The 13636-nt window shown below is 38.6% G+C and overlaps 2 protein-coding genes across 2 annotated transcripts; one reads left to right on the forward strand and one right to left on the reverse strand.

The window, feature by feature from the left end:
* Positions 1–1104: 1104 nt before the first annotated feature.
* Positions 1105–2057, reverse strand: LOC102747431 (olfactory receptor 5AP2-like). The gene is given in 2 exon segments (XM_031017711.2): positions 1105–1730; positions 1733–2057. Coding segments are annotated over 2 exon segments (951 nt in total).
* A 9897-nt stretch (positions 2058–11954) lies between these two features.
* On the forward strand, positions 11955–13087 carry LOC102733537 (olfactory receptor 5AR1). The gene is given in 2 exon segments (XM_031017704.2): positions 11955–12465; positions 12467–13087. Coding segments are annotated over 2 exon segments (1023 nt in total). The 5' UTR covers positions 11955–12063.
* The last annotated feature ends 549 nt before the right edge of the window (positions 13088–13636 follow it).

Below are 13636 nucleotides of genomic sequence, written 5' to 3' on the forward strand. Positions count from 1 at the left end.
TCAGTCTCACTCAAGAACTCACTTCCACTTGACTAGTAGGCAGAGAAGTTCTTTCTTTCAGTTCATAGGTCAACAATATTGACCATCACTGAGCTATTCTTACCAGCAAAGTGAGGTATGAAATATGGTATGAATATGAAAATGACTTACATCCATATAATATATTACATAGTTTCCTTTAATGAAAGCTGATTATCTTCTCAAAAAAGGCTCAAAGTTCTAATTTCAGATGTTTGTTCTCAACACGCTTTTGATGCATTGTTATGTCGACTAAGCCTGAATTGAAAACCATCTGTGTTTTATTATTTTCACAAATAACCAAATTTTTTACATTTTAATTACCCAAAAGATTTGTAGGTTTCCCCTAATCAAAACAGATACCTATGTGAGTGGGAGATAACCATTCTGGATATAAAATTTTCATTGTCTACATATGAAGTTTTTATGATTTTGTTCCTACAATATTGACAATTATTTGCTCTATAATTCTACATATTACCTTTCAGTTCTTGTCACCCACAAACTATTTTAAAATAACAGCTGCTCTAGGGGTGCCTGGTGGCTCAGTCAGTTAAGTGTCTGACTCTTCATTTCAACTCAGGTCATGCTCATGAGATCGAGTCCTGCACTGGGTTCCATGCTCAGCATGGAGTCTGCTTAAGATTCTCTCTCTCCGTCTGCCCCCCCACCCCACTCCCACTCTTTCTCAAATAAATAAATTAATCAAAAAGTAAATAAAACATATTCCTTTCCTAAGAGTCTCAGTCTTAGGAATATCTGTCTCAGAATCTGTTTACCCAGGTCCCAAAGACAAATATATAATATTAGATCAAGATAAGGTAAATATTGAAATTGGATCTTAAACCCAGGTCGGCCAAAACCAAGTATTTTGATACTTTACCAAGCACCACCTCCTCCACTATGTTTATTCATCATATAGGCCCATGGATACACATTTAAGATGCCAGAAGATTTAGAAGTATATCCCATTTTAAGCAATCTACTTTACCCCCCCCACACACACACAAGAACTTAAGCAACCAGACAATAAAATTAATATGAAAACATATTTTTTATGCATAACAGGTGATATGTAACATGGCTTTACAGTATGTGTTTCTGTAAGATCTTCTTTAAGGCCCCTTTCACATCCTTATTTTTCAAACTGTTAATGAGGTGATTTAGCATAGGGATCACTACTGTATAAAAGACAGAGACAATCTTGTCCTGTTCCATTGAATAGATAGATGTAGGGCACAAATACATGAAGAGAATTGTCCCAAAGAATATGGTGACAGCCATGAAGTGGGAGGCACAGGTGGAGAAGGCTTTGTGCCTGCCTTCTAAAGAAGGCATCCTCAAGATGGCAATGAGGATGCACAGGTAGGAAATGAGAACAATCATAACACAACTGATGACATTAAAACTGGAGAAAGCCATGATCACAATGCCATTGATGCGAGTGTCAGAGCAAGAGAGTTTGAGCAGGGGTGGGGTGTCACATTAGAAATGGTTGATCCTATTAGAGCCACAAAAGGACAATCTGAAAGTCATCGCTCTGTGTATGGCTGCATTCCCAAAGCCTGCTAGGAAAGAGGTAGCTACTAGCAAGAAGCAAATTTTCCCAGACATGAGAACTGAATATAGCAGAGGGTTCCAAATGGCTGCATAGCGGTCATATGCCATCATGGCCAACAGAAAGCATTCAGTCCCCAAGAAGGAGCCAAGACATAGAACTGGGCAGCACATCCATTAAAAGAAATGTCTTTATTCTCAGCCACAAGGTTCACCAGCATCTTAGGAGTGACAGAAGAAGAGTAAGAGGCATCAACAAAAGAGAGGCTGCTGAGAAAGAAGTACATGGGGGTGTGGAGACAGCGATCAATCTTAATTAACACAATCATCCCCAAATTACCCACCATGGTTGCCATATAGATTAACAGAAATGATCCAAAGAGGACAATTTGTAGATCTGAATTGTCTGAGAGTCCTAAGAGGATAAATTCTGTCACTTCTGTTTGATTTCTACCTTGAACCTCGTTCATGTATCTCATCATTTCAGCTGCAATAAGAGAGAAGATGGAACATGGCATTTGGTCAGATGAATACATGACAGAGCCACAAACATCTTTTATTGACATATATACATAGAAATTCTAGAAGTGCTTTGGACATGATGTCAAGTCAAAAGACTGCTAAGTTCTAGGTGTACAGCCTATTAACTAACGACCTTGAGACAAGTGACTTAATATCCATTAACTAAGAGCACTTCTAGCATTAACTATTTATTGGATAATTATAGGAACTTATCCTTAAGATGTATCTCTCTTCATTATTTATGATAAATAAATTAATGGATATATTAATATATACCCTCTAGGCACAACTTCTGGGGAAAGATGGCAAATGAATTCAGGCCACTGCTTATTCCTCCACAGTTTTACTGGAGTGAGTAAAAAATAGGGAAAGTTATTAAATTATCAAAAGTACCAAACAAGAAGAAAAGAGTTGAATCTTCTGGGGGTGGGGGCAACTTTAAAAATTGATATTCTAAGGAAAGAAACAGAGGAAATTTGCATGTGACTAGCATGGTTGCAACTCTGCTGGAATTTCCCAGTATCAGCATCTACAGGGGGGAAAAACTGTCTGTTAAGTATGAAAATTTTGAATAATTCCCTCCAATATTTAGAGAATTCGATTGCATGAATGAAGTGAAAGGAATAGAATAAGCCATAGCAGTGAGAACCTCTTACTTAACACTCAGATTCACAGGATCACACTGGGATTAGAAAACAGCAGCAGCAGCATGTGGAATATTCCAGTCACAATGCTGAACTGGGGGAATAATACACTGCCAGGTCATCTAAATGAAAACAAGATTCACCCCCTGTAAAGTGCAAAAAAGGCAAATACAGGACAAAAGAAAGAAGGGAAAGAAGGAAGAAGGAAGGAAGGAAGGAGGGAGGGAGGGAGGGAGGGAAGGAAGGAAAAAAGAAAACTCAGCCTAGAGCTTCCAAGTAAAAGTTTAGGCAACAGCTCCAGTGGAATTCTTCCCCACCTCAAATACAATCCCCTACCCATTCCGTGACCTCAGATTATTGAACAGTAGATAAGACTGTCCTGGGCTAGCTGTCCAGTCATAGCTCAAAGTGTTAAATCCTTTATCATTCACAGCAGGAGGTTATTTGATACTGTCTAAAATTAAAACATGGGACCAAAGCAACCCAATATCTGTGCTAACACTGGAGATCATGGATCTCTTGAGCACAGTTGGGAAGAAGAGTGGGCAGGAACTGATTCCATTCTCATAGACACTGCCATACTCAGAAGTGGGTATCCGTGCTCTGTCCAGCTGGTTTCCTTTGGGATAGGGGCTCAATACCCTCACCAGTGATCAAATCCAGCATTGTTATACAGTATTGTAATACATTCAAACTGTCAGTGCACCCATTATCTTATCCTAGCTGCACTACAAATCAGTGAGGGAGATAGCAGGTATTATCCTAAAAGTGTTAATAAGGTTATCTTATGTTAGATGAGGTCAGTGAAGTGTAGGGCTTTCTTGTCTATCAGCCAAGAATGATGAATTTGGGACTAGAACAATCCTGGGTTTGATGTCAAATTATTTGCTGTTCCTCAACACTGCATTGCCCCTCTCCCTATTTCATGGGACAGATGTACCGCCCTGGTACTCTTCCTTGGAATAACCTTGCTGTCTGAATTTCAAAGAAGAGCATCTCCAGAAGGAAACATAAAGAAGAATGGATCTTTTTCTCTCATCTTTAATCAGAAACTTTCCCTGAGAGGATTATTCTATCAGCAATAGCAGAAAATAAATAAATGAAATGCAGTACACATTGTGTGTGTGTGTGTGTGTGCATGTGTGTGTGCTAGAGACACAAGAAAGGTAATGATGAATAAAGTACTAAAATATGTTGAGCATTCGCTATGCTCTACAGGCACTGTGTTATTTTTCCTGCAATATTTTATTTAAATCCTATGAGATAGGCAGTATTATAATCCTCATTTGCACCTGAGAAATTGGAGGTACAAAAGATCTGTGACTCTCCCAGAATTACAGAATTACCTAATGGAATCTAATTTATACTCAGCTAATGCAACTCTCATTCTCTTAGCATTTGAGATCATTTAGAATAACCCCCTCGATAACAAATGTAAGCACTAATAAACAGAATAATTGCCATTGTAATTATCAGGGCTTCATTAATATGCTAGAATACATTTAGTTACATAAAGAAAAAAATCTATATATCTCCTAGAGAAAAAATATAGTTGTAATTGCTGAAAATTGTCTTTCTTAGAATTTGCATTCACTAATTTGCATTATTAGCAAAATACCACTTGTTTTACATCTGGTGCTATGAATTACATGCTACCATCTCCCTCTACCCTGGAAAGTATACCTTCACCATAACCCACTCTGAGATTTTGCAGTCAGTCCAGAGATTCTTAACAAAGGTTTTCAATTCCTAGGAGTTTGTGAAAACAATAGTGAGATGTCCTGATAATTTCTGGCATTTAAAAACATCTTCAAATCATATTATTTACTACTGCTTATATTTCTCTTAGTGACTTACAAGTCTTATAACAAGAAAAATGGACAGAGAACTTATTTAACATACCTTCTTAGCTTCTCAGTGCTCTTGGAGCTTTGGGTATATGGGTAGTTGGAGAAAGGTACAGCGTTGTGGATTTTTCTTCAGGTCAATAAGTTACTTGGGCAGAACCATTTATATCTTTTCCTGACCTTTCTTGACTGCTTGACTTCTATTTAGTCCTTTTGCTTGTTTCTATCCAGTGCTTAAATTCACCAAAAACAAAACAAAACAAAACACACACATCAAACTTCTTCTCAGAGAAGGCATTCATCAATTCTCCCAGGTGAAACAGTAGGCAGAGTTAGAATGGATTTAAGGCATCACCCATTACAGAGATAAGACAAGTGAAACCCTTTACACCTTCCCTGTCAAAAGATAATTACTTTGCCTTCTTTCTTACTTTTCCTTGAAAATAAGAATCCCATTTGTTATATCAGAGTAAAATACATTTTAAAATATAGAATACATCACTGCAGTGCAGCTGTAATATTGTTTGCAATTATTTCCAATTGTAGAGTCTCTGGATCAGACTCTGGAGTAAGCATTCTGAATTATTTTAAATAGGACATATGTCTTGTTCTTTAGTGTCTGGGGACTGCATCCCTCATGTCATCTCATTTTAATCTACTTGTTTTCCCCCCGAAGCTAAGGAAATTGTAAGTCCTCTTCACATTTCTCTCCTTTGCCCTAGGGACACCTGGGCCCAGTGGAAAATGAGTTTCCAGGTCCATATTTCTAGCCCTCACTAAACATCCCTCTTCTGTCTCACCCGATAGCTGGTGGTCTGATTCCCTTAAGAGCACTGAGAGAATCCACAAAATAGCAGGTTAGCTCTATCTCCACCTTCCAGAAGGCCTTTGTGTACATATAAGAAATTATGCTACCTGGATCATGGTGGAGGGGCTGACTGGAAGAAATGCACAGAGGTAGGAAATCTCAAAGGGCTTCAGAATAAGAAGAGAACTCATTTTTAATCCTAGCTTGAGTGTCATTCAAGGAGGTACCAGATGATGCTCTATCTCCCTGCCGCCAAGATGGAGACCATCAGAAATTAGGCTGCAATATGATTTCCATGGAGCACTGAGAATTCACACCAGACACTGGAATGTGAACTTGGTGCCATAAAAGATAAGCCACTGACAGCTTGCAGTGAATTTTTAATGAAGAACCATGGGACTCTAAAGCCCAGGAAGCAGGCAACAAGCATTAATGATCAATTAATAGAGACCATACTAACTTGTAAAGATGTGACCTCCCCTTTAAGAGGAGCTTATATATTAATATGATACCCAGCTGGTCATCTCCGGGGTCATAATTAGAAGAGAGAAGGGCTAAACAATAATAGCAACTAATATTAACTGAGCGTGTACTATTTGCTGAGTGTCGTAAACACATGCATTTTCAGATTGCTATTAAGCACCTTCATCATAGATAAGTAAACTGGGGCCTTGAGAAGTTACTTGTCCAAATAGTTAATACTCACCAGAACTGGGTCTTGAACATGGTTTTTTCTTACTCCAGAATGAGCATTGCTGACCATTTTGTGCTACCACAGTCCAAAAGTAGCAAAGAGTTTGTTCAAAAATATCCCTCTGTGTTTAAATACAAATAACACATAAACCACAATAATGACTAATGACTTATCTGATGTCTTCTGGACAAGATTGATTAATCGGGAGGAATGTCTATGGTACTTGTGATGGCTAATTTTACATGTCAACTTGTCTGAGCTAAGGGATGCCCAAATAGATAATAAAACATTACTCCTGGATGTGTCTCAGGAAGACATTAGCATGTGAATCAGTAAAGTAAGGAAGATTGCCCTCAACAGTGTGGATGGGCATCATCCACTCCTTTGAGGCCTATCTAGATCTACATATCCATCTCCTACTGGGTCTGCTTCTCCGGGGAATTCTGACTAATATGGAAATCTTGGCGGTGTTGGTTGCTAAGAAAAGAGTGCATCTAAATATCAGTAGAGATGTTAAGGGTGGAAAGGTGGAACAGCTAGATGTCTAACTTAGTAAACTATATCACCCCTTAATTGAGAATTACTATTTAATATCAGATGCTTAGCATTTCAAAAAGGTCTCAGTGGAGGTGGTGTTTTTCCTCTGGGGACATTATGGAAATTGATAGTTGCCACAGTGAAGGGGCTACACTATAGAATCTAGTGGGTAAGGGGCAAGGATGCTAAAAGCCTGCAGAGTGCAGTACAATCCCTAACAACAAAGAACTCTTCATGTCCCACAGTATGCAAGTATATTTCAAGTATAAAATAAAAAATGAATGAATGAATGAATGAATACTAAAGTATTATAAGTTATTTTCTTTTTATGTCTCCTCTTTAAATTATGTGTGTAGGTAAGTTATCTGTGAATGCCATTTCAGGAACATAGAGGGACAATATAAACTATTTGCTGTAAAAATATGTCATTTGTTTCTGAAAGAATACATATCCACCATCCCAGGGGGTAGTTACACACCACTCACTAGCCACCAAGAGTTTCATCCAAATAGATTTTACATAATCTGTCAAAACCAAGAAGAGAATTCTCTTGTTAAGCTTTGGAGGCTCATTTCATTTTAACTAACGATTTATTTGGGCAGCATAAGATGCAGCTACATTATAACACACCATACATAAAAACGCTACTTTTACTACTACTATACTATTAATTTAAAAAAAAATAGAAAATTTAGTAAATTAGTAAAATGTAAAATTAACCTAATAACCTCATATAAACAAAAAATCTCCAATTAGAAAATGTATGTGGAAGAGGAGATCCCCATTTTTGATTACCAAACATAAAAGATCTAAGCGTAAACCAAGTAAGAAATGTTCAAAACTTCTGTGAAGAAAAAGAGTAACAGAGAGATACAGAAGTAGACTTGAACATGTATGAAGACATACACACTATTTCGTAGCAAGACTTGATGGCATAAATGTGGCAATTCTCCCTAAGTTAATTTATAAACTTAATGTAGTCCCAATAATAATATCCTCAGATTTGTTTCCCAAATAAGTTGACTATAAAGTTTATGTAAAAATTAAAAACAATATTCTATTATAGCCATGGAAACCCTGGAAAAAAACAAAAGAGAACAAATGGAGATGGGGGCTAGATTATACCGGTGTATAAGGGAACTTATAATTGAAAAAATTATTGATGAATGGATTGTATAGAATGGTGAAAGAACAAGGGAGTAGAATAGAAATATACACATATAGAAAATATGAAATGGGGCGCCTGGGTGGCTCAGTTGGTTAAGCGACTGCCTTCAGCTCGGGTCATGATCCTGGAGTCCCTGGATCGAGTCCCGCATCGGGCTCCCTGCTCGGCAGGGAGTCTGCTTCTCCCTCTGACCCTCCCCCCTCTCATGTGCTCTCTCTCTCTCATTCTCTCTGTCTCAAATAAATAAATAAAATCTTAAAAAAAAAAGAAAATATGAAATGAAATGAAAAATTCAATTCAAAACAGTTGAGAAAAGATAATTGACAGTTGGATATGCCCAAGGTTATTTATTGCTGCATTTTTTTTAAGATTTTATTTATTTATTTGAGAGAGAGAGAGAGAGAAAGTATGCGTGCTCGAGAGAGAGAGCACAAGCGGGGGGGAGGGGCAGAGGGAGAGGAAGAAGCAGACTCCCCACTGAGCAGGGATCCCCACATGGGGCTCGATCCCAGGGCCCTAAGATCATGACCTGAGCTGCAGGCAGAAACGTAACTGACTGAGCCACCCAGGCACCACTGCATTTTTTTCTTCGAATTGTAAAAGATCAGAACCAACTCAAATGTCTATCAACAGGATACTTGATAAATAGACAATGGTACCTCCACACAATAGATTATTATGCAGTTGGAGAAAAGTTTGACTTGACAATAAATATTATAAATCAGTGGATATGTCAATATTATTAGGAACTAACTTTTCATCATAAAATAAGATTTAAGAATACAGGTAAAAAAAGTTGGGTGAGAAAAATAAGATCCACCATCTGCCTACAAGAGCTCACTTCAGGGTTAAGGGTTGAAAAGTGAAAGAATGGGCTGAAAAGTGAAAGAATGGGGAAACATATTGCAGAAAGGGTTTTTTAATTTGCTTTTTTTATTTTTTATTTTATTCTTGAATCTCTTAGGATAAAAATTCTCCTCAAGTCAAATAGCATTTCCAAATTAAGCAGCTTTTGAATCTTATAATTGCTCATTTCCCTTTTTCTTCATGAATGGGAAGCTAAAACGACTCATATGTCATCTCTCATATCCATTTTATGTACGACCCTTATGCCAGACTCTCTCAGATTAAAGTCTAGTTTAAAGAAGGCTAATCCAGGGACGCCTGGGTGGCTCAGTCGTTAAGCGTCTGCCTTCGGCTCAAGTCATGATCCCAGGGTCCTGGGATCGAGTCCTCCATTGGGCTCCCTGCTCAGCGGGAAGTCGGCTTCTCCCTCTGCCTGCTGCTCCCCCAGCTTGTGCTCTCTCTCTCTCTCTGACAAATAAATAAATAAAATCTTTAAATAAATAAATAAAGATGGCTAATCCATATAACATGGAAGGTATCACCCTTTGTGAAAGGACTTTCAGGCATCAACAAACAGACTTTTCTAAATTGCCATCAAAATCACCACCTGGTAGGGAGCTTTTAGAGGCCAGAAAAACAGTGCATGCAGCTCTTCTTGACTCCATCACCACTACTCACTGGAGTGGTGGAAAAGAATTCCCTTGGGTTTCCCTCTTTTATCATTAAGCTTCAAGGATGAGAGAGTGAATTCCTTAGGGGTGATAGTTCATCAGTTCTTCCAGTCTCCTGTGAGTGCAGAAATCATGTCATCTCTATTCCTCTGGGGATAACGCATGACTCTGAAACTTGATAAACCTCCTGCACACAGGAGCAAAGGTGGGTGAGCAAGGAGCTCAGACACAGCTACCTGAGTGAGTTACCATCTTCGGATTCTTCTCAGAAACGTGTTCATTATAACCCATCATGCAAAGAGGAGACAATCACCCTCTCACCAACAGGTAGAAAACAAGTCAGGGCACAGGTCAGCATTGGGACAGATTGAGAAAGAGATGACCTATTAGGGGTGGAGCATGACCCTGCCCCCAGCTCCTTTGAACATGGCTTTGCTTGGCTTCAGGTCCGTGCCATTTCAAAATTTCAAAAGGAGACATGGACTATGGGTTTGGCTTTTAAGTACCTCATAATAAGTACAAACTCAGAAAATGCTAGACTTGGAAAGTTACATAGAGTTTGAATTTTTTGCCCTATTCATTTCACAGATAAGGAAGCTGCATCTAATGCAGCAATTCATCAAGCTCAAACAACTACTTAATGGAAAAAAAACAGGACCACAACCAGGATTCCAGATTTTTACTCCAGAACTCTTTTCATATAAACATGCAAAAGCAGTTGATGCATAGAAATCTAAAATATATTTGTCCTGTATTGCTTCCATAAGACAATACTTTTGCTGGTCTTTTTTTTATATTAGAGTTTATTAACTATGGAATATACTTATTTATTCACTAGTCTACTATTTCTTCAAGAGTCAGGTCGGTTGAAGTTTAGCTGCATGAGACAAAAAATCTATATATAAAGGTTTCTTCTATCTTAACTCCGATTTTGAATTTGATAGCCTTATCTCTACTCACTTTATCATTTAACTGAAGTGCTGTGGAATTAAAATCACACCTTCACTAAAGGTTAAAGTAGTCCATGATACATCACATGTATGGAATAAGCATGGGAACTTTTTTTCCTGGGATTGTGAGCACACAATCATCTACTGAATTAAATCTTACACAATTACACTTGCACTGACACAATTGCCAAATGCATTAAGCATTTAGCACATGACAGTCACTGAATTTAGCACCAAATGATTGATTGATAATTGATGATAGATAGATGATAGATGATGGATAGATAGATGATGATAGATAGATAGATGACAGAGTATACATATGTACTCTACCCAACTTTTTTGCAGAAAGTTATTGAGATAGGCATTAATCTCATCCATAAGTGAAAAGCTGAGATTCTAAAAAGATAAGTAGTGTGAGAGAAATCAAAAGTAGTAAGTGGCAAAGCCTGGATTTGTCTGTGCACTATAAGCGAGAACAAGCAGGGTGCTTTATGATTGGTGAAACCCCTTCTCATATACTTTCTCTTTTAACTGGAACCTTGAATTTATAAGGGAGGAAAGAATGACTTTCTGATCCCATTTTCCAATTCATTGAAATGAATTGGTGGGCACATGCCCAGCTGCGGATCAGCCCTGAGCCCTGTGCTGTGTTCTGACCAGGAGTCTCTCACCCCTGAAACTACTGCAGCCTGGCATCCAAAAAGTCTGACTTCTCCCTCAAATTTAATAGAGAATGCTACTTATTTCTAAAGTACTGCATGTTCTGGCTTGATTTGGTTTGGTTTGGTGTGGTTTTGCCCACTTCCTTGTTACAACTCATCAGTGGACCAAATATTCATCCAACCACAAAGAAAACAGCTAAAACAAGCTGCAGTCTGAACACAGAGTTGGATAATGCTTTCTCTATCCCCTCTGAGCAAAGGATCCTGAATCTTAAACTCTGAACTGAGCTATGCAACAACCTGTTGGCTAAGCAATAGAATTGTCCAAAGACACAGCTGTGTTTTCATCCTGATTATGCCCCATGCCAAATCCCTGGTGCTTCTAAATATTAAGGAAATGAAAGGACTAATTCTGTGTCCATGCATGATAGGCAAGACAGGAAAACAAAACACAGGTGCAAGAATAAAGAGATTCATTAAACCCCATATACACAGAAGACAATAAAGTGAAGTGAACCCTAGAGTCAGAAGACCCAGCTCCACTACTTACTGGCTCCTGACTTTGTTGAAATTACTTAATATCTAGCCTTATTTTTTTCAGGTATAAGACAGAGATAATGGTGGTACCTATTTCACGGAGTTGTCAGGATGAAATTATGTAATGTGTAGAAGCACTCAAAGTTCTGGCAAATAGTTAACACTCAGTAACTCCTGGCTTTTTAAAAATTATTATTACCCACTGCTTTTCCAATATTGCTCACCTTCTGCTCCAAGTATTTTACTTTGTGTGTGTGTGTGTGTGTGTGTGCTATAATTTGAGATTCGAGGGTTTTCAAGTTTTCTTTTTGTGCCTACCTATAAAGAGAATTAATGTTTATTCATTATCTGTGTCCATATTTGCTTTGTTTTAGAAAGAAGGAAGGGATGCTCAAAACTGTCCTTTACTAATTAATAAGGCCGATAATTGCACAGATCACGTCAAACACTTGGTTGCATGTGATAAATTGCCCCAGAGCACCAGGGTCTATGGAGAAGCAGAATTTGCCATCCCCAAGATGCTAACATCTTCTATTTTGACTGGGCACCTGGAGAAGACACATACCCATCACTTTCATTAAAGTCATTTGAGTTATCCTATGGTTAATAGAATCTGCCTTCTGGGAAGATTTTTAAAAATCATTTCAAACAATAAACCAAATCCAGGCACACATAAAATTGAAAAGATGGATAAAGAAAACCACTCAGTGGTGACAGAGTTCATCTTTATGGGCATCACTCAAGACCCTCAGCTGCAGATCATCTTCTTTGTGGTCTTCCTCTTGGTCTTCCTGGTCAACATAGTAGGGAACGTTGGTATGATTATCCTGATCATAACAGACACTCACCTTCACACACCCATGTACTTTTTCCTCTGCAACCTCTCTTTTGTTGACCTGGGCTACTCCTCAGCCATTGCCCCCAGGATGTTGGCTGACTTCTTAACAGAGCACAAAGTCATCTTCTTCTCTAGCTGTGCCACCCAGTTTGCTTTCTTCGTTAGGTTTTGTGGATGCAGAGTGCTATGTCCTGGCTGCCATGGCCTATGACCGTTTCGTGGCCATCTGCCGACCCCTCCACTATAGCACTCTCATGTCCAAGCGAGTCTGCTTGGCTCTCATGCTGGTCTCTTACCTGGCCGGCCTGGTGAGTTTAGTGGCCCACACTTCCCTCACCTTCAGTTTGAGTTACTGTGGTTCCAATATTATCAACCACTTCTTCTGTGAAATCCCACCTCTCTTGGGCCTCTCTTGCTCAGACACTTACATCAGCGAGATCTTGCTGTTTAGTCTGTGTGGCTTCATTGAATTCAGCACCATCCTCATCATCTTCATCTCCTATGCTTTCATCCTCATCGCAATCATCAGAATGCACTCTGCTGAAGGCCGCCTTAAGGCTTTCTCCACCTGTGGGTCTCACCTTACTGGTGTCACCCTTTTTTATGGCACAGTCATGTTTATGTACCTGAGGCCAACATCCAGCTACTCCCTGGGCCAAGACAAGTGGGCCTCTGTGTTCTACACTGTTATCATTCCCATGCTGAATCCCTTGATCTACAGTTTACGGAACAAGGATGTGAAAGCTGCTTTCAAAAAACTAATTGGAAAAAAATGTCAAGAGTAACAAAACATGAAAATTTCTAATTACCACAGGTAAATGATAGTGGTCAAAGGGCAGTGGCAGGAGATAGAAAATGTAGATAATTTTCTAATAAACACTACTCAGCCACCATCTACTTGCCATGTCAATCTTAAATTCTGTAGGGTTTTCTATAGCTCTTAACACTCTGATATGAAGGAAATATAAATTAATATTTTTGAAAAGTATGCTGAGCTAGATGCATTTGTTTTTTACTTGACTTTGGCTCACCTGTTGCTTAGAAATGGAGACAAAACTCGAAAGGAAAAATAAATAGCCAATCACCCTAAAGTATATTTTTTCAAGATCATGAGGAATGACAGATCCAAATGACTTACTCTAAAAGCAAGTCAGAGAAAATGTAGTTAAATATGTGGGGAATGGAGCTGGTATGAGAGATGCCCTAACTTAGCCCAGGAGCTATCCATTCATATATTCAGCAAAAACTTCTAAGTGCTACATATGCACCAGGTTCTAAAGGATACAAACATAAGACATGCATTTGCCAATGAAGAGTTTGTTGTGTTTCCAGTT

This window comes from Leptonychotes weddellii, unplaced genomic scaffold, assembly GCF_054177405.1.
Source record: "Leptonychotes weddellii isolate Sample4059 unplaced genomic scaffold, ASM5417740v2 HiC_scaffold_31, whole genome shotgun sequence".
In the NCBI taxonomy this organism is placed as follows: domain Eukaryota; kingdom Metazoa; phylum Chordata; class Mammalia; order Carnivora; family Phocidae; genus Leptonychotes; species Leptonychotes weddellii.